At 35.0% G+C, this 27,193-nt stretch overlaps 1 protein-coding gene across 5 annotated transcripts in view; it reads right to left on the reverse strand.

Moving 5' to 3' along the window:
- CADM2 (cell adhesion molecule 2) overlaps positions 1-26,859 on the reverse strand; it is a 1,133,262-nt gene extending 1,106,403 nt beyond the window's left edge. For all 5 annotated transcript variants that reach the window (XM_037001690.2, XM_037001693.2, XM_037001691.2 and 2 more), the window contains exon 1: positions 26,242-26,859. In XM_037001690.2, the coding sequence (XP_036857585.1) occupies positions 26,242-26,302 (61 nt within the window). In that variant the 5' untranslated portion in view covers positions 26,303-26,859. The remainder of the gene's footprint in view (positions 1-26,241) is intronic.
- Between the last annotated feature and the right edge of the window lie 334 nt (positions 26,860-27,193).

The raw sequence follows: 27,193 nt of genomic DNA on the forward strand, positions 1-27,193 counted from the left end.
ATAAAGGGTTGTAATATGGGAAAAACTTTGGGCCTCAATAGCTAGGTTTGTTGGATTAATCGGCACTAGCCCTCAGGCACTCCTTTGTGACTTACTAAATAAGCCAATTAATATATAAGTGGGTTTTTAATACTTTTTTCTTTTTGATTTGCATTTTTAACATCAAATTGTAAAAAGAAGTCAAAAAAGCAATTGTAAAAAAGGCAAGCATAAAGCACAATTAGGAGAGAGAAAAACTCAAAACATTTGCAAAGCTCTGTTGTCTAGTACAGGAGTAACAATGATGTCATTGAGTCACTGAGAAAACGTTAAATCATTTTTAGCATTTTCCACAAAAGTAGGCAAAATGTATTATAGAAAGATTTCCATCAACAGCGGTAAAAAGAACTTTCCAGTTGCCTGTAAAGCTTAAACGTATTGCAAATATTTTCTCAAGATGCCAGATGTTATACTAAGGTCCAAAGTTGAAATGTAATCTTTATATTCCTGTCGTAAGTAAGATTCTTTAGATAAAAACCATGTTCATTGACAATGTCTTAGGGAATTGATTTCTCGGGTTGTAACATTAAGAGCCTACCATGTGTTAGACACCGACCTAGGCTCAGGACAAACAAGCATTTCTGTATTACAGGAACCCACTGTCTCCATCTCCAGTAAATACATATTCAGTCTGATCTCTGGAAAAAAACATTGCATTAATTTGTTTTTAAAATAGCTTTCCAAGTAAATTCTTAGGAGTGGCGTTAATAGCAGGTGATGATTAACCACAAAGAGGAAAGCATTTGTAAAGATAGAAAGAAAAGTGATTAAAGATCTTGGGCAATGTTTTTCTATAAAAATAATTTTTACAAGTTGATAATCATAGCTATTTATATCATACTCTTTGGATGTTTTGATATTCAGAGAACATTTTTTTCCAGTTCACTTCATACAACTAAAAAATATTTGTGTGATTTAAAGCCCCAATTGTGTTGTATATTGAAATAGCAAGAAAGAAAAATAGAAATCGTATGCAATGCATAGACTAACGTTTGACAAAACACTCTTCTGACTGCCATGTCTAAGTTGACAAGTTAAAAGGCAAAATAATATGGATTAAATGCCTTTACATCCTAGCAGGTGTCTAGTCATCAATAATATTCACTGAGGGCCATTGTGTGCAGAGCACTCTCTTCATTTCCTAATTCCCGGCATGGTTTGCAGCAGAAAGTAAGGGAAGTAGACAATGATTTCTGACACCTCTAAGAACTTAACAGAAAAAAACCTTTCCATACTATGTTCAACTATTATTTCATCAACATTCTCTTAAAAGTTATCTGTTGGATTTCTAATAAATTTTGTTTTATTAGAAATAGGCATCTGTGAAATTCCAGAGATTCCAAATGACTACACAGGAATGAGGGTATCTGTATTTTCAAAAAAAATAGATGTAGACAGGAACTCTCCACAATGACAAAATGATGTTATAGGGATTGTTTTAGCATGATACTTAGAGATGAGAAGAAGATGCAATTTTCAAAGTATTTGGTACAAAATGAAAGACATCTTAGTATCCATTTTAGTGGTCTTGTAACACAAGAAAATGATACATAGGAAAATAAAATATCAAGGCTTTAGTATTAAACAAGAATATATGGAGGTATAACCATTCCATTTAAAAATGGCTGCCATAGAGAGCCTCCTTAAATGAAAGTGACATTTTTTAAAGTGTATTTATTGTACTTTCTTATCTGTATTTCAGTAAAATACCCTACCATTTTGTATTTTAGTGTTTCATTCACTTTTTGTGCTGAATAATCTATTTTGTTTTAGATGAGGAGAGCAATTTTGTATTCTATTAAGAAATTAGTTTCATATCTTCAGAATAGTATTATTTTTTAAAATCCCAGATCTAGTTCTGAAAACTCTTTGAAAGAACAGAGATGATATTTTATAAGATATGGTACTCACACATATAAGCAAAGTGACATTATCCCAATTCCTAATCGTTACCACAGTATAAACCCACACCTCTTTGCCTTTTCTATATTAACCCAATTAAAAATGGTGTGTATGTGTGTGTATATGCACCATGACAAAAACCTAAAAATGCAATTAGTTGATATGCTTGCTAGAAATACTCATCCTGGATTTTGTTTTATATCCAGATATTTATATCTTGTTGATATAGACTATTTGTATAAATAGTCATTTTAAAAAGTTACATTTAAAACACTACTTTTTAATTTATGGGTCTATGTTAATTTTGAAATACTAAAAATTGATTCCATTTTATGGCTACATGTATAAACAGAAATTAATATTTCATTTAGTAAAAAAAAAAAGCTCAATGTACATATTCTATGACCTTGAAAATGAGGACTACCCAAAAGAGTTTTTCACACTGAGGGAGTGTCCTTTCAGCACATCTGGAGGACAAACAAATCCCCACTCTTCTTTTTCAACTGAAAGTCAGTGAGAGGGCAGATATCAAACCTTAGTATCCCAAATGTGTGCATAGCATAACAGCTACAAAACTCCAGGATAGCCATTTAAAAATTTGATTAGATCATTTAAATGGCACATTTTAACAATTGTGGATTTTCTGTAAACCTTGCTTAAAACAGAAGTTGTAAGAGCATTGAGCAGGGCTTCTCTTGTGGTTTAAAATACTATCTTCCACAAGGACATAATTGTACTTGAAACCAGAAAAGAGAATGTGATCACTCCATAGAACTTGGCAACGGCTCCCACTTGGATAGGACATCTTTTGGCTATGTTGTTGGTACTTGATTTCATTTAGTTTCTGAAATCTATGTATACAAAAGTAAGACTACTCTTTCCAGGAATATATTTAATCCTTTCAACAAAGAAAATGTCTCTTTGTAATACAGCCTCATTTACTGTAAGGAAGGAAAGAAGGAAGGAAGGGACAGAGGGGGGCAAAAAAGAAAGGAGAGAAAGAAGAGAAAAATAGGAAAGTAGAATCTACCCATAACTCAAATACAGAAGTGCCCTCCCAATTGTATCAGTAGCAGTCGAGTATCCAAATGCAAGTTATTCAGCTTAAAAGTATATTGTTGTTAAAATGTTCTAAAACCATTTTTCTCCTGATACGTATTTATAGCTTTATAAACAGCAATATACTACATTACATCCTCCCTTTTTCTTCCTTCTATATGCTGTCAAAACCTTAGATTTTGAAATCAAAATGTATACTGTTATATCCTTTTTAAATTTTCTGTGATTGTTTTCTGAGTTCTCTAAACTTTCTCATTTGATTACCTTTTCTTTTCATTCCTATAATACCCTATTAAAAATATTTTACAAAATACCACTGAGCAATGTGCATCTGATATTTTTAGGACTTAATGTGAACTTTCGATTCACAATTCCCATTTTTCAGGTGAAATACCTTAGGCTCAGAGTGGGAAAATCACTGGCTCAAAGTTGTACAGAAAATCAACATCAGAAGCCAGACCTATTTAATTTTAAATAGACAACATACCCACACCCTCTGCACCTGTAACCTGTTATGTTTCTCTAACTGCAGATGAGAGGACAACATAAAACAGTAGTTCATTGATGTTGCTATTGTTATTGTTATTGTTATATCACCAGAAATTTCAAAAATGAATAAGGTAGAACTGAACCTGGAAGACAGTCTCACGAGCTTACTTTCCAAAATGTGAATAAAGGGCTTATTTGAGAACACTCACATGTACAAAATATGTTTATATTGCACTGTTCATAATAAATTAATTTGAAATCCATTAATAGGGTAAGCGAGATGATCATCACCCTGAATTACATTTCCTAATTCTGTTCTTTCCGTGGCTATTGTAAAATCCAGGCTTAGCAATGGGTGGGAAAAAAAAAATGTTCCCTGCAGCTGCAGCTGACTTTCTGGCAGACTCAGAAAGCAACTGTGTTGGCAGCTTAACCAGGCATCTGGGGCTGTCGCTGAATTAGTCTGAGTACTGACCTTCTAGATCGCCGATAAAACACTCTGCATTTGCCTTGCACCATGATAAAGGGAATTTAACTCTTTGTGTGATTACGATTAGAAACTGTGATTATGAAATCCTCTCTAAATTAATCAAGGCAACATTTATTTAACGGCGTATTTACAATGGAAAAAAGTGTTTGGCTTTCTTGAGAACAAATTTATTTGATAAAAGTGAAATTTTGGATTAAGTACAATTTGTGCAAACTGGTTTCATGAAGAGCTAGCCCTTCAGTTCTCTTACCGCATCTTTAAAGGGCATACTTTTAAATCGTTCAATAAAGATGAAAAAAATTCATCTATCTTTTAAGTCACCAAGAGAGAATTTCACCACTTTCTGTTTTAAAGTCTAGGGGTCCTGACTGAAAATTATTTCTTAATTAAGCCTAAAGTACTCTTGGAGTAGTTTAAGAACATTATCTTTGTTTTGAGCCTTAATGAATATAAAAAATAGTTGTTTATGGCACTTAGTATAAAATTAGCTTCATTTATTAAAGTCTATTTCTGGAATCACCAAGATTTTTTTCCCTCCCTTGAAGGCTGATAATTTCTAATAGTTCAAGACTTTCCTTAGATGTGTTTTACAAAATAAATATTTTCACAATGATACCTTTTCTAGTTATTAGTCTCTCTTTACAGAGAACACAGTGAAAAGTCAGAAACACAATGAATTATTTACATGTGCACACAGACATTTTTATTTTATTTATTATTACTGGAATGGAGTTGATATACAATATTATTTGGTTTCATATATACAACATAGTGATTCAACAATCATATACATTACTAAATGCTCACCACAGTAAGTCTATTTGATATCTGTTACCAAGATATTTATTACAATATTATTGGTTATAGTCTTGGTGTTGTATTCCCATTCCTATGACTTATTTTATAATTTGAAGTTTATACCTCTTCATCCCTTCCACTTATTAACCAACTTCCCCATATCCTTCCCTGTGATAACATAGTCCATTTATTAGTCTATTTTTCTTTAGTTTGTTTTTGTTTTTTTAGATTCCACATATAACTGATATCATATGGTATTTCTCTTTCTTTATATGATTTATTTTGCTTAGTATGATAACTCTAGGTACATCCACATTGTTGAAAATGGCAAGATTTCCTTTTTCTGTGGCTGAGTAATATTCTATTGTGTATTTATACCACAACTTCTTTATCTGTTAATTTATCAATGGACACTTAGGTTGCTTCCATATCTTGGCTACTATAAATAATGTTGCAATAAACAAGTTGTGCATATATCTTTTCCAATTAATGATTTTGTTTTCTTTGGGTAAATTCCCTGAAGTGGATTGCTGAGCCATATGGCATTTCTATTTTTAGTTGAGGAACCTCCATATTTTTCCATGTGGCTGGACTAATTTACATTCTCACTAACAGTCTGGGAGGGTTCCCTTTTCTCCACATCCTCACCAACACTTGTTATTTCCTGTCCTTTGAATAGCAGCAGTTCTGACTGGTGTGGGGTGATACCTCATTATGGCTTTGATTTGCATTTCCCTGATGATTAGCAATGTGGAGCATCTTTTCACGTGCCTGTTGGCCATCTGTATGTCTTCTTTGGAAAAATATTTATTCAGGTCATCTGTCTATTTTAATTGGATTATTTGGTGTTGAGTTATGTGAGTTCTTTATATAGTTTGAATATTATCCCCTTAACAGATACATCATTTGCTAATCTATTCTCCCATACAGTAGACTGCCTTTTTATTTCTGTTGATGTTTTCTTGCTATGCAGAAGCTTTTAAGTCTGATGTAAACCTGCTTGTTTATTTTTGCTTTTATTTCCCTTGCTCAAAGAGATATATCCAGAAAAATGTTACTCATAATGAAGCTCACGAGATTCTTGCCTATATTTTCTTCTAAGACTTTTATGATTTCATGTCTTACATCCACTTAGATCTTTAATCCATGTAGAGTTTACTTTTGTATATGGTGTAAAACAGTGATCTGGATTCATTCTCTTGCATGTAGCAGTCCAATTTTCCCAAAACCATTTACTGAAAAGACTGTCTTTCCCCTACTGTATATTCCTCCCTCCTTTGTCATATATTATTTGACCATATTTGCATGGGTTTATTTCTGGGCTTTCTCTTCTGTTCCATTGACCTATGTATCTAATCTTATGCCAGTACCATACAGTTTTAATCACAGGAGCTTTGTGGTGTAGCTCAAAATCAGGTGCAATAACCTCAGTTTTGTACTTCTTTCTCAAGATTGCTTCAGTTATTCAGGGTCTTTTGTGGTTCCATATGAATTTTAGGATTCTACTATGGTTCATTGAAAGATGTCATTGATATTTTGATAGTGATTGCTTTGAAGCTGTAAATTGCTTTGGGCAAGATGGCTATCTTACATATACATTTTTAAAACAAATGGAATCATATAACAATCAGATTTAACAGTTATATACTTGTATGTCAATAATATGCTAACATCAATAAATATATGAAAAAATATATATACATGATATACATGCATTTTTAAAAGACATGAATTGTATTGAGAGAGTTTAATAAACACAACTATTAATTAGTTTCATAATTTTATAGTACTTTTATCTAATTAAAATTTTTCATTTAATGGTAAAGACATAATTACATCTTAACCTTTGCAAAGTATATCCATTTAATTTAACTGCTGACTTAGAGTCAGTCTTCAGTTTGAAAGGGATCCTGGAGATGATCCAAGTCTAACACCCTTTGAGTAACTGACCCCTAGAGGGATGAGCAGTTTCCCCAGTAATGGAGATACCTGGTGCCACAGTCATCATCAGAACTTTAATTCTTGATGCCCTATCCCTTGTACTTTCCAAGGGATGCACTTTTAAATGAGATCATGTTTAAATCTAAAGTACAGCAAAGCTTATTTTAAACTTTTACCCAATTTTCTACAACAATTCTTTTATGTAGAATTTCTCCTATAGCCTATTATGATTTTTGGTTTTATTTTATTTTATTTTTCACATAATGCAGCTATAATTCCATGACTCCAGACAAATTTCTGATATAAATAATACACACATACATTCTGAACTACATACAGCAATGATAAACAAATAGAGTAATACTTTGAAAAATGTTCTTATAGCATTTCAGCAGGTAAATTACCCTGCTTTATTTTACTTTCTTGTTTTAAAGGAACAGCAGCAGTATTGGTGTTTATTTCAAGTTTAATGAAATGAACACAATTACAAATATTCCCAAATAACAAATAATATATAATCAAGTGTAGGATATGATAAGTCTTAAAATAGGATTTGACTCTACCAAATCATAACTAATCTTAATAGGTCTTATTTTAATACAAGTGCTAATTTGGCTCCTGTTCACTATAGGAAGTTATTTAAAAAGTAAAGTCTTTTATTTAAAATATAAATCAAGAGCATCATATGCACTGATGTGCAAAAATTTATTGCACAACTCAGTGTCAGACAATATTATAGTAGTAAAAGATAAAAACAGTAAACAATATATCTGCACTCACAGAGTTTAGTCTATAGAGAAAAGGAAAAAAATATGAACATGTTAATAAAGCAACAAGATAATTTCTGATAGTGGAACTAATATTTTAGATACTACCAGGGAGACTGCTTTAAATTATTAGTGTAAATAAAATAAATTATTATTAAATTTATTTTCATTTCTTGGTGCTTACATTAGGAAATACACTTGTTTTCATTTAAAATGCTTGTCACACCTCTCTAATTTACACTATATAGTTTTGTTTAAGTGAAATGACAAGACAAACTTTTTGCAAGTGCCTTTATTCTCTTTGTAAAGTTTTTATTAATTTTTAGACTTCTGGATAAAAAAGGTAGCTCCCTAATGTTCCAGTTTCTCCAAATATTAAAGATTTTAGTTTCAAACGAGCAATATTCTCTTTGAAACTCCTGCTGATTGATGTATTAGGAATTAAACGTAGAGACTGCATTTGTATATTTGGTTTTGTTTTGTTTTGAAGCCAATATGTCATGAAAACAAAACAGTTATTAAGTCATTATTCTGTTTTTAAAGAACTGTTCTGTTGTGGTGTTTCCCAATTTCACTTCTGAACATATGTAGTCAATAATATACTTTCTGAAAAATTGACAATTTGTGTACTGCAAAGCCAGGAGAAGAAGGGTTCCTCCCAGACCTGACCTGCAAAACATAAGTACTTCCTAATTATTGTATTCCATCACTTCTACTCATATTAATGCCAAAACAAGACTAAAGTACTAATTTTAAGGCAAAATAGATCTTGACACAATTAAAGCCAAGTACGAAAGTTTTATTTAGAGAGTGCTCAGTTTGTTATATGTTGTACAGGTGAGTATATTAAATTTGTGGTAAAATATTTTCTCCATAGGTTATTCATTCTGTTATTTTTGGTCATGTGGTAAATTTCAATTATGCCTGCCTGCTACAGTGTTAGATTCATAATTATCTGTGCTGTCCCAGTACAATTAGGTTCTGGACATACGGCACCAAAAATCACCCAAATTCTTAATTAGTTCTGTTAAAAATCTCTTTCACCATGTATAATGTCTGCATACACTGGGCTCATAAAAACTTGATTTGTTGATATCAACTATAGTGTCATATTGAGTGTCATTTGGAGATGCTATTTGCTATCAGTAAACTAAAGAGAAATATACTTAAAAGACCCACATCCATCCTGTCCATTATACTTTGTTGCTTTTATTCTCTTAATTATCATCAGTCCCTTTTCTGGCTTTTTTGCCTGTTCTCCTATCTGACTGTGATCTCAAAGGAAATCCAGAAATCCTTGACTTATTGTTGTTGTTTTCCTTTAGTCTACCTTTTAAAGTGAAAAACACCTTAAGATCCATGAGATATAAATCTTTCATCATTGATAAAACGTGGCAAGATGAAAAGGAACCTCTATAGAAGTTTCCAAAGGAACATTTGGAAAGATAAGACAGGTTCTATTTTGAAAAAAAAAAAAATGACATACCAAGTAATGTATTTGGTGCCATGATTACTGTCGATGGCTTATGCTACATTCCCTGAGATGAATCTTCATAGAAAATAATTGTAAAGCATCTTTTTCTAATACTAGATGTCCAAGAAATAAATAATGATTACAGGAAATTATGAAAGAGGCATAGAGTATTTTTGGCGTTCAGTCCAAGGAGAAAGCATACTGCCACAGAAGTGTTTTACTCTTTTCCTTCTAATTTTACTTTTACTTTTAAAATTGTATACAGAGATACAATATAAGTTTTGGTATTTTTGACATTTAAGAAATATAATAAAATAACCTGTAGACTTTCTATATTCTGTAAGAAAAAATAATTTTGAAAAATATTCATTTATGTTTTAGATATTTTTCACCACATACGCTTTCTCTGAAGTATGGTATATTCTAAAAATAGTCTATCTAAAAAGCATCGGTCCTGTTGACAGCATCATTTAACTTTCCATAATGTAACTCTAGTATCTAATAGATTAGAGTTGACTATTTTCTTATTAATATCACTGCCAAAATGTCAACTTCAAAAAGTGGATCATTCACTATAATAAACACACTGAGCATGTAGACATGGCAAGCCCGTGAATAGCTTTCAGAATTCTTTGTCCAGTTCAAGCTTTACTCATAAAGATAGCCTCTAAAAGCTGGTAAGTATCTTTGAAGTACAAATAATTAAAACTCAAAACTTTCTGTAACTAAGTTTAATTTAATTAAGTAACTACATTTGTATCTATCATTAGATTTCTTCACATTTTACGGTTATGGCAGTATAAAATAGGAGTTACCGAATCTTTCTTAGGAAAATTTTCATTTGATAATAAATGAGAGTGTTTCTGTGAATGAATAATCCCAACTCCCTTATACAGCTCCCCTATTCTGAACTCTTAACTTGACAAGTGTTTAACCACTGTCGTTCATCCTAATACTTGTGACTTCCATTTTATTTCCAGAGGCCAGAAGGCTAGATATGAGCATAGATGACTAGCAGCACTTTCAGTTAGGTTTATTAGTCTATAAGATGTTCACCTCAGAGATCTCTCTTTGCATTGTAAGATAACATGCCATGGAAACATTCTGAAATTCCGTATTGATTCTGTCTTCCACAGATAAATGACTATGAGACAACAGAAAACACAAAGAGTTTTCTACACAACATTCACTTTTCTATTAATGTAAAACTCAAATGTTTTTTGACGTTAATAGCAGAAAGGATTTTTTTTTTTTTTTGAGAGGGCATCTCTCATATTTATTGATCAAATGGTTGTTAACAACAATAAAATTCAGTATAGGGGGGTCAATGCTCAATGTACAATCATTAATCCATCTCAAGCCTAATTCTCGTCAGTCTCCAATCTTCTGAAGCATAACGAACAAGTTCTTACATGGTGAACGAATTCTTACAGAGTGAATAAATTCTTACATGGTGAACAGTACAAGGGCATTCATCACAGAAACTTTCGGTTTTGATCATGCAATATGACCTATAAACCATCAGGTCAAATATGAATATTCATTTGATTTTTGTACTTGATTTATATGTTGATCCCACATTTCTCCTATTATTATTATTATTTTTATTTTTAATAAAATGCTGAAGTGGTAGGTAGATGCAAGATAAAGGTAGAAAACATAGTTTAGTGCTGTAAGAAGGCAAATGTAGATGATCAGATGATCAGGTGTGTGCCTATGGACTAAGTATTAAGAAAGGATTTTTACATCATAAATAAGGGAAGATGTACATTATTTTTGTCTCCATTCAAAATGACAGAACTGCAATTCTATAAGGAGACACATAGATACAACTATTGAAGAACGTCATCCTTATTTTATATTCTGATTCCCATTAAAGAATAAATTACTTGATATACTCCTTTCAAAAGGTTTTGTAAAATCATTAAGAAACATAATTCTTTGTATAAAAGCCACAATAATTTTTGATGGTGAAAAATTGCAATCCTTTTAGTTTATGCTTATCTATTTCCCTAAACCTAAACCTATCTGAAAAAAGTACAATTCTTACCAAGAAAATATACCTCAGAGATATCAGTGCACTAAATATACATGGATAGTGGAGTAAATTTGTTGTTAATTAGTTTGAAATATATGTTATTTTGTTTTGGATTATAGGGTACCACCAAGATCATTGGCAGGCACAGTTAATTTAATGATATCTTGAAACATAAAAAGATTAACTGACAGCTTAATTGAGGTCACTTTTCTTAAAGAGAAGTAAATTAAGTAATTTCTTTTCAAGAAAAGTTATCTTTCTTTTCTTTCAAGTTTAATTTTTATTATTTCAAATATGTTTTCCTTGAGTTTATATATTTTGTGTCATTTTTATATTAAATCAATGAAAACTACAAAAATTTCACAACTACAATTTCTGACCAAGTTAATAGAGTTTTGGCAAATAAAATGTCAAAGTTTTTAAAAAATACATAATATTAGCATCTGAAATTTCAGGATTTAATACATGATCTGTATTAAAAGAAATGAGGGAGTTGTAAACTGTGATATTATCTTACTGCTTAGGAAGAAAGTTGTCTGCTATATGAAAATACTGCTGAAAACAAAGGTGAAAAATCCACATAAATTTAGTTGGTTAATAAAACGTAATGTCACTAGGAGACTAAAGTGTACCTTACTTAATGCATTAGGTATGGATGAAAGTGTTTAAATGACTCAAGAACAGGACCAAAGAAGTCACTAAGGCACAAAGATGACAGAACAGCACCACCTAGTTCTCTTTATAAAAGTTTCCAAACATGTGTGCAACTCTGACTTACTTTGGAGAACTGAATATGTTTCCAAAATACATTACTTAGTATAAAACAACATTCTGCAAATTATCACCTGCAACAGAACATTTACTTAAATTGCTTTAATTTTAAAGTTTCCTTTAAAATAAAAAGAAAACAAATTAAAGAGAATAGTTAGGCTGAGGTTTTTCTAGCTGTGGAATAAATATACTGCTGTATGCAATCGCGATAAAGAAGTCTCTAAATAGAGTAACCATGCGTGCTTGACCACCACCATTATGATTTCCAAAGTATATATCAAAAAATATTTTTATCCTAATCACTACAATATGTAAACCATCTACTCCAGGGATACCACTGGTTAATAAATGATAATATTCAAAAATACCACACAATCTGGTAGAGATATGACATAATTTCCATATTAAGGTCACCAGTTAAAGTGAAAAACTAAAAGAAGCAATACAAAGATGTAAGATATTTATAGCCCATTTATATTATTTTGAGTTTTTTCTCCTACATTTTAAATAATTGTATATAAAGTTCATTTTATTTTCAAAGTTTTAAATAGTATCCTCATCTTTTCTCCAGCTTTGTTTACTAGGAAATTAATATTTCCACCATATTTAGAGCAGACTGAGAAGGAGAAAAGATTTCAGGAATAACACTTAAAATCAGCAGTCTCAAGAAGCCACATTATAGTAGCACAGGTTTTAATCAGGCACGATGCATTGTAATATAAGCAAGGGACAGGGTTTTAATATATATGACACAGTACAAGGAACATTGTTTCTAGATAGGATTCTTTAAAAATGTTTTCCCTGAGGCATCAGCAGCTCTTTAAATGACTGTTGCTGGTAACATCAGAATTGCTCAAGCAGAACTTCAGCTCTAAAAAACTAAATATTGTTGCTTGTTACATAGATCTTTCTCACAGACCTCTTCTCCCCTACATTCCCTCTGCTGACCTGGTCATCTACTGTTCTGGCCCACTGAGCCTTTATGAAATTAAATGAATCATCCTCTTGAACAAATCAGTTAGAATAGAGTATGCTTGAATATTTCTTGTTCACTTGTCACCTTTTTTTAAGTTGCATGAATAAAAAAAAAGAAAGAAACTGGCATCATACTGAGAATGTTTTCAGGAAAAACGACTGGAGGAAATGAGAGTTCTTTAATCCAACCTTAAATAAAAAATGTTAAAAGCTCAGTGAGTTTATAATGTTGTTGTTAAATCAGTGATTTCATATATTCATTGATATATTCACATTCTGCTGCCATTGAAAAGGTATTACTATAAAAATCAAGTTTTTATTTCAGAAAAAAGAGATTTAGGGCATTACATTCTTTATTTATTTTGTGTCTTAGCCACTAGACGAAAAGCTCCATAAGAGCAAAACTCTTTCCATCTTGTTCACTTGTATACCAAGCATTTGCCACACTGCTTTCAAATAGATATTTCTTGAAAATGAATCAATGAATGAATAACTTATGCTTAAGTAAACAAAAGGCTATGAAGAATAAAACAATTGAAACACTTAAACACAAACATTAAATGCACAGAAAAACATATATGAACTTAAAACTGTAGCATTATTGCAGTTCACTCTCTAATACTAAAAATGACTAACATAGCAACAATTTGCTAATTTTCAAAATTGATCTATGGATGTAATTTCATGAAAACACTGTATGACTCAAACTTAGGCTAATGGCTACAAAATTAGTTTATAAAACTCACTGACAGAAACAAAGCTCTGAAGTTTATATAGATGCATATGTCAGAATCAAAATCTCTTTATATGTGTAAATACATTAAATACTGAATAATGCATGGGTAGATACAAAAAATTAAATTTTAGTAAAAGGTATTATAAGAGCATGCAGTTAATGTCTTATTTATTGTGTTATAGAACATCTTTAGGTAAAGAGAGAAAAGAAAAATGTCATTTCTGCAGTTTGCAATCATCTATGAGATTCTTCTATAACACATCACCAAAGAACAGATGTGGCTGAAATCTATCTACAATGAAGAAACTAAATTGCAGGAGAAATAACTAGCTCAATGTCTCTAAGATAGTGGCATGGCTTAGATAAGAACTTAGGTCCCTTGATCCCTACCATATGTCCTCCTGCTGCAGGGTACTTCCAAAATTCAAAGCCAGAATTAGTCCCGAATAGAGGACTCTTTTTACAAAATAAAGAACACCCATCAGGCAGCCTCACTACCACTTCATTGTGAAATATAATTTGGTATGGCTGCTCCCTGTGTCTCCCTCAAGGATTAGGGGTATGTATTATTGCCTCTTCCTGTATCACGGCAGTACTCCTATTCTCCATCTTGGTAGTATAATATGATGCAAATACCTTAGGAGGAAACATCCCTAATAATCTCACCAAGTCTACTGTTACCTTATAGTAAGACCATCATTAAGTGATAAAAAGATTGTCTTCCCAACCTGTCCATAACCATCCATCAAACAGTTGTTGTATTACAAGCATACTTTTATTCTGTCCTGTCCTTCAAGGAGAATTGGTTCTGCTTTGTTGGTAGTCTGTACTTGAGAATTCAATAAAACTGGGTAAAGCAAAACAAAAATTTAAATTAAATCTGACTGTGATGACCTCTGCCAGACTTCAAACAAACTATGATCTTATCTCTACCAATACCTTTATCTTAGCTCTCTAATGCAAATGAAGGATATGGAGAAGTTTCACAACACAATTACTAATATCTCACCCACAGCTTTCTATGTTTTAAAAAAAAAGTCAGTCGGTGGACATGAAACTATCCTCTGTATCTACCTATCTATGAAACTATCCTTTACTTGACTTTAAAAAATTATACTCATGTATGTTATTGAACACATAACTTCTTTTTCATGCTAGTGAGCATCAAATCTTTCTCTAAAGACAACGTACTTGGTTTAAAATTCTTCTGATGGATAGTATGGGCATTGTTTTTAATTTGGTGATGCTGGACCAGAATGTTAGCCTGAAATTCTTTAGTATTTCAAGCAACAGATAAAGATGCTTCCTTCTTAGACCAAACTGAAAATGCAACTTCTGAGTTGACCATTATGGCTAAATATATTCAGAAATATGAAGGTGTGACTCTTTCTCACATTTCTAATGTTTTGGATACTATGTGGTTACACATTAAAAATTAAGATATGTCTCTTGTAACCATAGATTTATAGAAATAGCATCAATGTAATGAATAAAACTTAGTAACATATTAAAATAATTTTTTCACCACAAAAGTGAAATAGTCAACAAAAACTACATCCCAAGCTGCCTTCCATTTTATTCACTGGACTCTGGATTGTCAAGCAGCAAAGGGCGGCGCAGAAGCCACGTTGAAGCAGGTCATTCTTCCATGGCAGTTGCGTCATACCAACAGTCGCATTTTAATATTAAGAAAAATTAAGGTACTAACAGGAGCTATGGGAGACTATAATTAATATAAACTCCATTAATGGGCAATAGTGCTTAATAGATTGAGCTAGTTTAATCTATTTTGTATATTTATTTACTGAATGTGTTTCTCCGCATGAGGATGACACACTGTTGCAGCACTTGGCATCAGGTGTATCTTAAGTCAGCCTAGTGAATAAAATCTTTTCAGACAGGACAGTCACAAAACGGTAAAAAATCCAAAAGGCAGCAAGGAAATTGGTTCTTAAAATGTGAAAAAAAACTATATGATTTCTAAGAAAAACAACATTTCACTACTTTATTTTTTTTCCCCAGAAAACACATTCTTAAAACAGTCACTGTGGAAATAAAGACGATACAAACTGTAAATCTTTTCTCCCTTGGTGTTCGGCTCTCACTAACTATATTTAAATTCAGTTAAAAAGGCAGTTAATATTCCCAACCTACCTCCCACTGTCTTTCAAAATGCAAAAAGGGAAATAAATCAAATTCAACCATGGCAAACGTGTGTCCCCAATTGTAGAAGTAAGACTAAGCATTAAAAAGAAAACACCAATACCTAGGATTTTCTTTAAAAGGCCTTTTAAATAAAATGGATGGCATTTTCCCAGTTAAACTGAGAGAAATGTTCCCTGAACCTGTACGTTAGGGACTACTCTGAGAACCTCTCCTTTACAGCTTGGCAGTAACAAAAGCAGGTCAGTCGGCACTGATAATCTGGCAGATCAAGGTCAGTTTGTAATTCCTCTTTGGTTATACATTTCTCTGGAAATGCCAGCTACTTTAAGTAGAAAAGTAATATGATTTGGCTTCATGTTTACCCAAAACTATCATCGGGAATATTTTTGTAGTCAGGGATAGAAATATTTGGTAAGTAATAAAAGACACTAGGTTACAATGCCCAGAGAAACCAGGGAGATTCCAAACCATGGGACAAATATTTTCAGTGCTTAAGGGACTAACTTAAGCAATAATTACTTTTTTCTGTGAAGTATGTCATTATTTAAAATTGTGTTTCTTAGTATCCATTTTTGTGTGCTCCCTGTACATTACATACAAATGAAAATTCATCACAAATATTTATTCTATTCAGAAGACTGTATTGGCATTTTGGCAGTTATGATACAAATACTTAAAATCTTATTTGGATCCAATTAAAGTGATGTGTCAAGACTAAATGGATTGGAAGAGAACTAATCAATCAGTGGAATGAAAACATTAAGAAAGACACACACCAGATATTTATTTAGGCACTTGAAATAAAATGACTAAGACCCTGTACTTGAGAGGATTTTAGTCCACTGGAAGAGGCAAAGACATAAATATCTAATACTCAAAATGTTATATAAAAACATCTGGAGGGGGTTTATAGATCATAGAGCAGAATAATAAAATTCTTAGTTCTCTCATGAACTAAGAAGACATAAATGCTCAAAAGAATAAAAATGGCATCCTTTTGTCTACTAAAACAAATACAGATTTTCATAAAAAATTCTCACAATTAAAAACTCCTAAGACTTCCTGAAGACTAGTAAAGCTATCATTAATAAAAATATGACTTTAAAAATAATTCAGCTATGTAAAGTAGTGAAAGAAAAATTGGTTAAAATTATTATATATTAACTCACAAAATACTTTTTATTGCAATAGCAGTAACTAAAAGAAAAAAAAGTTGTATTTACAACTTGAAGTCAAATTTTGCGGTGATATAATACAGAGATATTCAAGTCAAAGGGTACAGTTAATATAAATACTCTCAAATTCATGTGATGTAGAACAATACCCTGCTTATATGTTGACATATATAAAATGAAATAGTTCGTGTAGCTATCCCTCCACAAATGCAGCCCCTATTTTTAAAAATTATGTATTTCTATTTTCCTTCCTCCCAGTTGAGTTCAATGTTTCTATATACTTTCACAATTTTCTAAATTGCATTCAAATAAAAACTGAAAATATGTCTCAGATTGGCATGCACTGACATTTGGCAGACAATGAAGATTTCAGGCAATTGATACTATCTAAAAATCTATAGCCTCAATGAAAACTTAGAGATTCCACAATAGCAAAATGTGTTAATGGGCCAGTTAGGGAATAGAGTACTGATTAAGAAACAATTTCTGATTGTTTTTTTTTGTTTTGGAGACTGAAAGGAGAAATCCCCATTCAGGATAGGGGATACACATTTTCACTCATTATTTTATTTCATTCCCAGGGCAAAGAACTACTTAGAAATAACAGATACTGCATTATGTATCACAATGGTGAATTTCATTCTGTCTTGGCAGGGTAACTATTAAGTGTAGAATGTGAGTAACTGCTTGCTATACTGGAGTCATGGATATATAATTGCCTTCAGACACATCCTTCTCTGAATACCACCTACACATTAATACATGACAGTGAACTTACAGCCAGACCCCTGTTCTATCCCACATGATCCCTGAAAAGGCTTTGAAATGAGGACACGTGCATAATTAAAGCACACTGAATATCACAGTACATGTAACAAACTAGAGTATTATGACTCCTTAGGGGAACCTCATAGAACTAATACATTTTCTAAAGAAAGCTGCACATGAGTAAAGAGGGCCTAAAATGCTAATTAGATCCTCTCAGTGAAAGCTATAGAAAAGTTGATTCTTGAATCCTGAAGTTGAGCACAGAAAGGAACATTTGTATACAGAAAGACCAAAGAGAGAAAAAAAGACTTTGACATAAAAGTCCCTCAATAGATGATTTACACAATTTGCGAGAAAATAAATGAAGCAAAATAAAAATAAAACAGTGGGAGAATTCCAAACCTCCTGAAAGGGTTAAATATGAGAACTGATTTTGTATTAGAAAGGGATTATGTAACAACAGAGGGAAATACTCAGCCTAGCATATGCTAATTTAGTCAGCTTTGCCAGGCGTTTCTGTGTGTGTTTGGCTGCCTGACTCACATTCCTTCTCTCCTCTTTTTGCCATTTTTATTATGAGACTAAGGAGGTTGAACTCTCACGAAATGCAATAATAACAATAACAAAAAACAAGCAAAAGCACTTTGCACATGTTTATTCTTGCTAAAACATTGGGGTATGCATTTTGGAGATTAAAAGGAAAAACACCCAGTTTGTATGTACTCAGTATTTGGATTTAGCAAAATTCCCTTTCTTTGACTATTATTAATTCCCTATTAGTTTCGTTTAAGGGGTCTTTCAGGTAGATCACAGGGTTATGGTCATGACTTGGGGAGATATATACTCCTGGACAGTATAAAGGAAGTTGAGCTGTCATTCACATTTCAGCACATAAAATATAGACAGCAGAAAAGAAATGAAAATCAAATAAGCTTATTGCACATTATCTTGTTTGATTTTAAATAAAAATATTCTCTCACTTCAACCTAAATTTACTCCTTCAGAATGAAAGGTAGAGGACAGAGGACATATAAGATATAAGTATGAATGGAAGGTATATAGCCCCAGCGAAGACATAGGACAAGCCAATGTAAAACATGGATTTATTAAGAAATTAAAAACACAATTTATGCATTATAAATTTTAGTCCTTTATGTTCAAGTAAGTGTTTTGGGAGGCACTTGCATTTTTAAATGCAAACAATTTTAGCAAAGAAGATATAAGGATTTCTTTACAAAAACAAATTAATTGGCTTTATAAGTTACACCAAATCAATATAACAGCTATGCACTTAACAGTCGGAGCACATCCTTGTCAGCAAAAGGTGCTTTCTCACTCTGTTCCCAAAGCTGAAGTTAGATAAACAGTGTACCTTCACTGCAATTAAACCATCATCAAATATATAAAATTATCAGGGAGTCAATTTGAACTATAAAATGACTGTCATTTCCTTGTGTGAAATTATTTCCACAGTTTCATCACACTTAGGTTCAAGATTTTATGTTCCTTAAAGCAAATTAACATTTATTTTTATTTTCTAAGAATCCTTAATAAAGTCAGTACCAAGACCCCAACAACTGGTTTAATTATGACCAAACAGGGGCTTCCCCTTCAGCATTCAAATGACTGAGTGATAATTTAAATATTCAAGTGAAAACTATCTGCTAACTCAGAAAGAGTTATGCCCAATGTTGAATAATGACTATCTTAATATTTACTTCAAAGAACTCTAAAATATAATGTGAATAATTAATGGCCAGTTCTCTCCATGGCAGGTCTCTTTACAACCTCATTCCTGTGTCTATTGAGGTAGCAATAGATTCTAATCATTCAGTTTCATAAGCACAAAAGAGTCAGACTATATGCTCAGCTCTATTGCAAATTCAGATATTGTAAACCATGCTTGTGTATTTTTAAATGGAAAAGTTAATCATTGTTACGGCTTATAAATGTAATTTTTTTAACCTTTATAAAAAAGGGTAAAAGAACACAATGAGTACAAATTAAATACTCTTCCTTTTTCCTCATGCTTCATCCCTAATAGCCCCAAAATCTGATTACTTACAAAATCATAAAGATACCCTTCAGACCTGAAAATAACTGTACAATTTAAACTTGTATATATGTCCACATATAGAGGTAAATGATTGAAGAATACTTCCTTTCTCAATAATTACATCTCTGATTTTGGCATCAATATTTAACTGATAGCTAATTAAGCAGCATATTTATTTTCCTGATTTTTATATATACTACATACTTCTAAGATGAAAACAACTTCACATCTGTTTTAAGAAACCCACTGAACACATTAATAGGACCAAGTGGGCTCATTTCTTGAACACAAATCAATATGTATAATATGTTCAACTATTTTGTTTTGTAGCAAATGAAATTAAAATAAAGCTGTATTAGTTACTATTATCTGACACGTTCCCATGATAAGCTGTCCATAACAATTGGTCCACAACTAAGGAATTTATCTGATGCTTTTGCCTGTGTGATAAATAATATTGTTCAAAGAGGAAATATTCTCTACTGATGTGAACAGAAATTCCACTTTATTGCTAAATAAAATATGTGAACATAAATTGAGTTAATTCCTATTTCCTTTAAAACTACTGTATTCTCATAACACAGGAACGGTTCTAGTAAAAAGAAAAGAAAAGAAAAGGGACTGACTCCTTACTTACAAAAGAAGAGGACAACAGAGTATTTACCAGTCCAACATTTGTTAGATACAACACATGTAAACAACTTCATAGAAATCCTATTTACACTTTGCTATTTATCTTCATTAAATTGACCCATGTTCCCAATAATCTGCAAGAAAATAAACTCTTGGTCATGCATGTGATTATAAAGGTTGATAATTTTATTGGGATTTATTACCTTAATCTCTAAACAAAATATGTATTCTCTCCTTGGCTTTGTTATGAACTCACGTGACTAAACATACTCTCTTGATTTTTTCTGGCTGTAAAAAGCTGAAGGATTGGGTCATGTGCCCTACAAACTATGAAAAGACTTCCAATTTCGCTCTGCTCCAGAACTGCTTCCCTGTGTGTTCGCCTGCCACTGCAGAGCACATTAGGTCGGAAAATGCCATTTGCATCATCACACAGCAGGGGGCTTCAGCTGCCACCGCTCTAGGTTAATCCTCACCCACCTCTTTACACAAGGAATTTGCAGAAGATGCCTTTTCTGATAGAACAGAACTGCACTCCAAAAACGCTTGACATTTTCAAATAAAACGTTGGCAATGTACTTGTCCTTTTAAATATTTTAAGTTAAATCAGCAAATTTCAATCATTTTTTCATGGAATGAGTTTGTGATCTAATCTAATGCAAAAATATGGGATTTTGCATCATGGGAAAGAAAAACATGTAGAGAAATGTCATGTTAAGAACAGCTGATCAGATTGCACTCACTTTAAAACTTCTATCAAGAGCTGTTGCTGTGTACTTTTCCATAGGAAAACTGTTTCCTAAAGCAAAATGTTAAAATGTTAAAATTAACAGTATGTTAAAATTAACTCTTAGAACAAAGTATGGGTGCTGATATATCATGAAGAGAAGGGACCACGTGATTCTATCAGAAACAATTAGGACATACCTATTATTCAATCCAACACTATTATGCATCTGCTAAACTAATAAGAAGAAGACTGCACAGATAAGTAACAATCAAGGATTGCCCTCAGAAAACTTAAGTTTAATAATCATTGGGCACTAGAGCTGTTTTAAGAAAGCAAACAAACCATTATCTGCCAACTTCACAAAGTGCTTCTGACTTCAGCTTGAGTTGGGCTTCCTCAGTTTGTGATTCCCTTCTCATTGCCTCCTCTACCTACTCAGCCAGCTGCTACACAATGGAAAATTCTGGCAAGTAGGTATAACAAAGTCTATTTAAAAGGAAGACTCTTTATCAATAAATCACATGGGATGCATGTCAGCATGATCAGATAAAAAACAAAATCAATGTCATACATCTGTTATATTACTAATGTACCCCAAATCCTTTATAATAAATAAAAATCTTATTGTGTCAATCATCTAATACCCTATAGGCACCTTATTTTTTAAAAAATTTATTAATTTGATGTTGATTTCAAAGCACTTTATTAAATGCAATTTTCTGATTTAATCCAACATTTTTGTACTTCCCTTTGCTCTTTAGTGGCTTAAGTATTTTTTTTTCTTTAAGAAAAACTTTATTTCACTATTAAAATGTGGGACCGTTTCCAAGTATCAGATCTTCTAGTAGTGAAGGCAAAAAGAAGCCATCTCAACTGTTGCTTACCTTTGTCATATTATGGTATCATATTAGAACAACCTGGAGTACTAATAGTTGTAGAAATGAGGAAAAGAATGAATCTTGATAAAAAATTCTGTATCTTGATACAAAATTAGTCCAGATACTACTCATATTTTCAGGGAGATTTTAGTTACTAAATGTCTTGGTGTTTGGCTGTTTAAATTCTAGTTATTGGTCCTTATGTACAGACTCTACTTTTCAAAATTTCAGTCATTGATCAAGAAAAGGAGGAGTGAGCTAGATCCCAGGAACTGCATTCAAAATAAGAAATGAGTTTGACAAGACTAAGTACATGGAGAGGTAAAAGTCTGGAATAAACATTGCTTTTAGGAAGTATTGTTACCAGTATTTACAAGTGTCTTTTGTTTTCTAATGTGCTTTCTAAAAAGGTAAGGGTATATTCATGATACATACTGAAGCGAGTAATATGTCCAATTGACCTTCAATCTGAAGATCTTTATTTCTAAATATAACTGATCATTTGCCAGAATGTCCCATGACAAAAAAAAATACTGAAGTCCCCAATATCTGTGTTACATGTGCCTTTGTATAAGAATAACTCTAAAAAAGAGAAAAAGTTTTCAACAAAAAAGAGTCTATGCATGTCTATATTCTGGTTATATTTTGCCCTTCTTTCTTTTTTACCCTTTCTAGGATTGTTTCCTCTGATAAACAAGACAGTCTCCATCTTTGCAGTGCCTCCTCAGGCATGGAAAGGGATGCAGCTTCAGGGAAGGTTAGCATCTGAACTGGGTCTACTCTATAGCCAAGAGAAGTCTTAGTTACAGGTGGCAAGCTTCTGCACTGCTCAATCCAAAGAAATTCATTTATCTGAAGTATCCCATATCCTTACCCCAGATTTTTCCTGTGCCTGTGATGGATGAAAATAAGAAAATATGTCCTACTGCTTAATGCTGAATCAAATTTTGTTATTGAAGTAGTGTACATTTCAAGTTATAATTTGGTCAGAAACATTTTTATTTTCTATCAAATTATTCCTCAAAGAATCTTAAAGATACATTGAGGACAAACTGGTAGATGCTGTAGAATAGAATTATTTAAGCCTCTAAAAAAAACCCTCATTTTACCATTAACTTGATTCTCACCACTAGCTTATCACTCTACATATTAACAAGCCAAAAGATTGATTTTTGCCTCCAGAAAAAGTAAAAAAATTGATGACAATGTAAAACACAATGAAAACACATAGGAGATACGTTCAAATGAGTCTTCTTATCTAAAATAATGCATACTACAAGAAAAGGGATATTAATACCAAGGGTAAATAGACTGATTAGTAATACTTGACAGAATACCACTGTAGTGCTGATAAAGTTAAAAATAAGAAGCTGTAGTCTGCCTACGGTATTTGCCTAGTCATAACTATCAGCAGTCAGAGCAGACTCCTCCTAGCCAAAATTCGTTGCTCACTAGTCCCCCCAACTACCCTTCCTTTGCTGCCCATGGAAATTAAATACTGCTAATTTGTGTCCAAAAAATAAAGCTTTCATTTTACAACCTAACAAAGTCCTAATAAAGCAGCAGGGTGGTGGGAAACATAAACCTGAACCCTGAAGCAATGTTTTTAGCCAAAACTAAGACAAGGAAGGCATGAGCAATTTGAGCAGGAACTGACAATACCAACAAAGTGTGATGTGTCTGTGGAGCAGTGTTTGATAAATGTGAGGCAGCCATAAACATAAAAAAGAGAATCCAGTGGTGTTTTGCACCCCTCCACCTTCTTGTATTTTTCCCTTTAAATGTTTTTCTCTCTTTTGGTATATTAATATGGCCTAATCTAAGATGCTCACAACTACAAAGACATTATTTGGCTAGCGTTTTTTCCCTGGTTGCTGTATGGTACACTTGATTAATTAATTAATTAATTAATTAATTAGGACCTGCTGCTGGTTGCAGTGGTGCATTTTCTCTGGCATACCCACACCCCTTCCACCACCAACCCCAGTCTGCTCTGAAAAGCAGCAGTGTCTTAATTGTTGGTTTACATACTTATTAAAAAGAGACCATGCCCTTAATAAAATAGAATGCATCTGATGGAATCTCTCCGGCTAGAAAAAGAGTAAATCCTCCTCCAGGCTGAGAGAGAGAGAGGCACCAGCAGACAGTTATTTTGCAGTGCACTGAATAGACAATTCACAGGGAAATGTTGAAGGCAGAGAGGAGGCAACCCTCAAGTGCAGTCCATTGCCCACATGCTCTGTAATAAATAATCTCGCACCAGCCCAGCAGTGTGTGCAATGACGTGCCAGGGCCAGCACACACAGATAGGCAGGGGAAAACACATCCAGCGGTGTCGAATTTTCATCGCAATCACCAAATTAACTGATTTCCCCACATCACACTTCCCCTACCCGGCGTTTTGAGCGGGCGCGCGCGCGCGCACACACACACACACACACACACACAACAGAGCTGAGAAATTCAAGTAACTGAGAGGTGAAGTGGGGTCTCTGGGAGGATGTCTCAGCACGGATTAGAACACCAAGTAATGTGTCAGCCTCCCGGGTTACTTGTGGAAAGGTGAGGGTGTGAGCGGTGGGAAATAGGACCAGGCAGGGCAGCGTAAACAGGAAGAATGCGCTGTCTACCTTCTCGGGGATTCTGGCACATGACATATCTGAAATTTATATTTAACATAAAATACACAAAACTACCACAAAATTTTCTAAGAAATATCTCTTCAAAGTCAATTAGTTAATGCAGGAAAATTCTGTTCACTGTATCTTCTTTCACATTCACAAATATGCATGAATAAAATACGGTCCTGGTCAATATCCCGCAGGAGAATAGGAAAGAGGATGCATTCCAGGAACTTGGTGAAAGATGGTTCATTGACCTCATTTAAATCCTCCAAAGGCAGATTAGGTTTTGCACGCCCGTTGGTCTACGTGTGTCTTACTTTCGGATTCCTTTTAACCAGGGACAAATAAATTTGATCAACTTATCTTTCCCACAAATAAACAGATTATGACAGAGGGGTTAGAGATGAGCGAAGATTTATCAAAAAATCGTCACCCAGCTTTAAAAAATTCTATCGACTATCATTTCACATCCGTCCTCCCTATATCTCACACTCAAGCCACATCCCTATACTACTCTCTTCAAAGCAACAATCTTCCGCCTCGCAGCCCCTACCCACCCCAGCTCCAGCACGCCCACCACCAAAGTGTGCTCTCCCAGGCACTGACTCCACACATTGTCATTTATTTCATAATCAGCATAGTCCTCCTTTTCCACACAGCCCCCTCCTCCCAAGGAGTCTGGGGAAAAAGTGCACCCGAGTTCCCCAGCCACTCCTCATCCAAACCCAGTGATTTGCATAATAAAGTGTTTTGTGCGTTTCCCTCCACTGCGGTCGCAAAGGTTCTAGCATTTCACGTGAAAGGATAATATTAATTACGGAAAGAAGCTGCAGAGAGCCGATGTAAAGGTAGGGAATCTAAGCGAAAATCCCTTGGCAGTAAACTAACTGCTAGGGTGCACACGTTTGCTTTAAATAAAAAAAGAAAGAAAGAAAAGAAAGAAAGAAAAAAGAAAAAAAACCACACAGACTTAATAATTAGTCGGTTTGTTGATAAAGTGGCTTTGGGTATTTAAATTTTTCTCTGCCTCTCGACCTTCCTTTTATTTCTTGGTTTATCTATTCATTCATTCACCCTTTTTATTTCTCCTTTTTTCCTTTTCTTTCTTTCTTTTTTTTAATCCCAGAGACAGTCCCCTCTCTTCCTAGGTGAACGGCACGTCTCAGCACATCCCCCCGGGGACGTTATTGCCATGCACACGGTGCCGCCGCTGCTGTTCTCGCCGTCTCGGTGGCTCGCTCCCTGGCTCTCACTCACTTTTTAAAGACACACGGGTATGACGATGGGAAACAGGGAAAAGAGAAGGGCGACCCAAAAAGGGGGAGGTTAAGGAGATGACACGAGATGGAGCGGGTCGGTCGGGAGCGTGATGCGGGAGGCGGCTGGAGGGAGGGTGGAACGGTCTGATCAGGCACAAGTTACCAGCCACAAGGCGTAGGGGTGGCGGGCGGCCGGCGGGGATGGATAGTGAGACTGGTAGGAAGCTCAGGGAAGTGAGAAGGCAAAGGTGCCGAGTGAGGGCTGACTGGGCGGAGAGCAGGGCAGAGCCTGCGCTACCTTCAGGGGCTGGAGCAAACTGCCACTGCTCCTGCCGCACCGGGGAGTGAGAGGAGGGGGTGGGAACCGCCAGGGACTTGGGGTCTGGAAATGGGAGTGTAGAAATACGGGGTGGAGTGGGGATGATGGGGAATGGGCGTGAAGTTGATGCTCCCCGCTGCGGGGCGGGGATTACCTTGTAGCAGGAGCCCGCAGACACTGTAGAAGCGAAGAACGGCGCTGCGTTTCCAGATCATGGTCCCTTCTCTAAAGGGCTGGGGAGGGAATGAGGGGGTAAGGAGATGCTGGTGAGCAGGGCACCGGAATGCAGGGCTCCGCCGGCGTCCTCGTCGCGGCGTCTGCCGGACCCACAGTCCCCGCCGCTGCGGTGCTCGAACCCGGAGACGCGGATGCGCGGCTGCAGAAGCGGCAGCTGCTAAGCCCCCGCAGAACGAGGTTTCAGTGGGCGAAGTACTTTCTTCTCCTCCTCCTGCTGGTGGTGCGGCCGCCGCTGCCCGTCTGCCAGGCACGAGTTCGGAGGTTGCCTTCCTGTCGGCGCGCACAGCAAGTCCCAGCTCCCGCCTGGGATGGCCGAGCAGGTGGTGCAGGAGCCGGGCTGTCAGCGAAGGTGCGGGAGCTGAGAGGAGTGGGTAGGTCACGGGAGGGAGGGGCGGGGGAAGAGGGCAAGCCAGTGGCCGCCGCTCGCGCTGAGTCGTTTCGGGGTCCGGGCAGCGGAGCTAGCAGGGGTGGAAGCAGCGCTAGCGGCGGCGGCGGCGACGGCGGCAGCTCCCGGATGCTCCGGCTGCAGCAGTGGCAGCGGCAGCGGCGGCGGCAGCGGCGGCGGCGGCGGCGGCGGCGGCGGCGGCGGCAGCGGCAGCTCTACCGCGCACCAGACACAAGGACAAGCTCAGCGCGGCGCAGGCCCCGCCCCCACCCTGGCCACGGAAGGCCCCGCCTCCCTGCCAATGGAAACACGCCCGCCCACCAATCCCAGCCAATGAGAGAAGTGGGTGGGTGGAGACAAGCGCCGGGAAAAACAAACAGGCTTCTCCAGGACCCTTCGGGCAGGAAGAACTGAATACCCCATTCACATACCCGCGACGGGTCTCACCTCCTTAGAGAAGTCTCGCCTTAACTTACAAAGCAGG

Source organism: Manis javanica, chromosome 3, assembly GCF_040802235.1.
Source record: "Manis javanica isolate MJ-LG chromosome 3, MJ_LKY, whole genome shotgun sequence".
Classification (NCBI taxonomy): domain Eukaryota; kingdom Metazoa; phylum Chordata; class Mammalia; order Pholidota; family Manidae; genus Manis; species Manis javanica.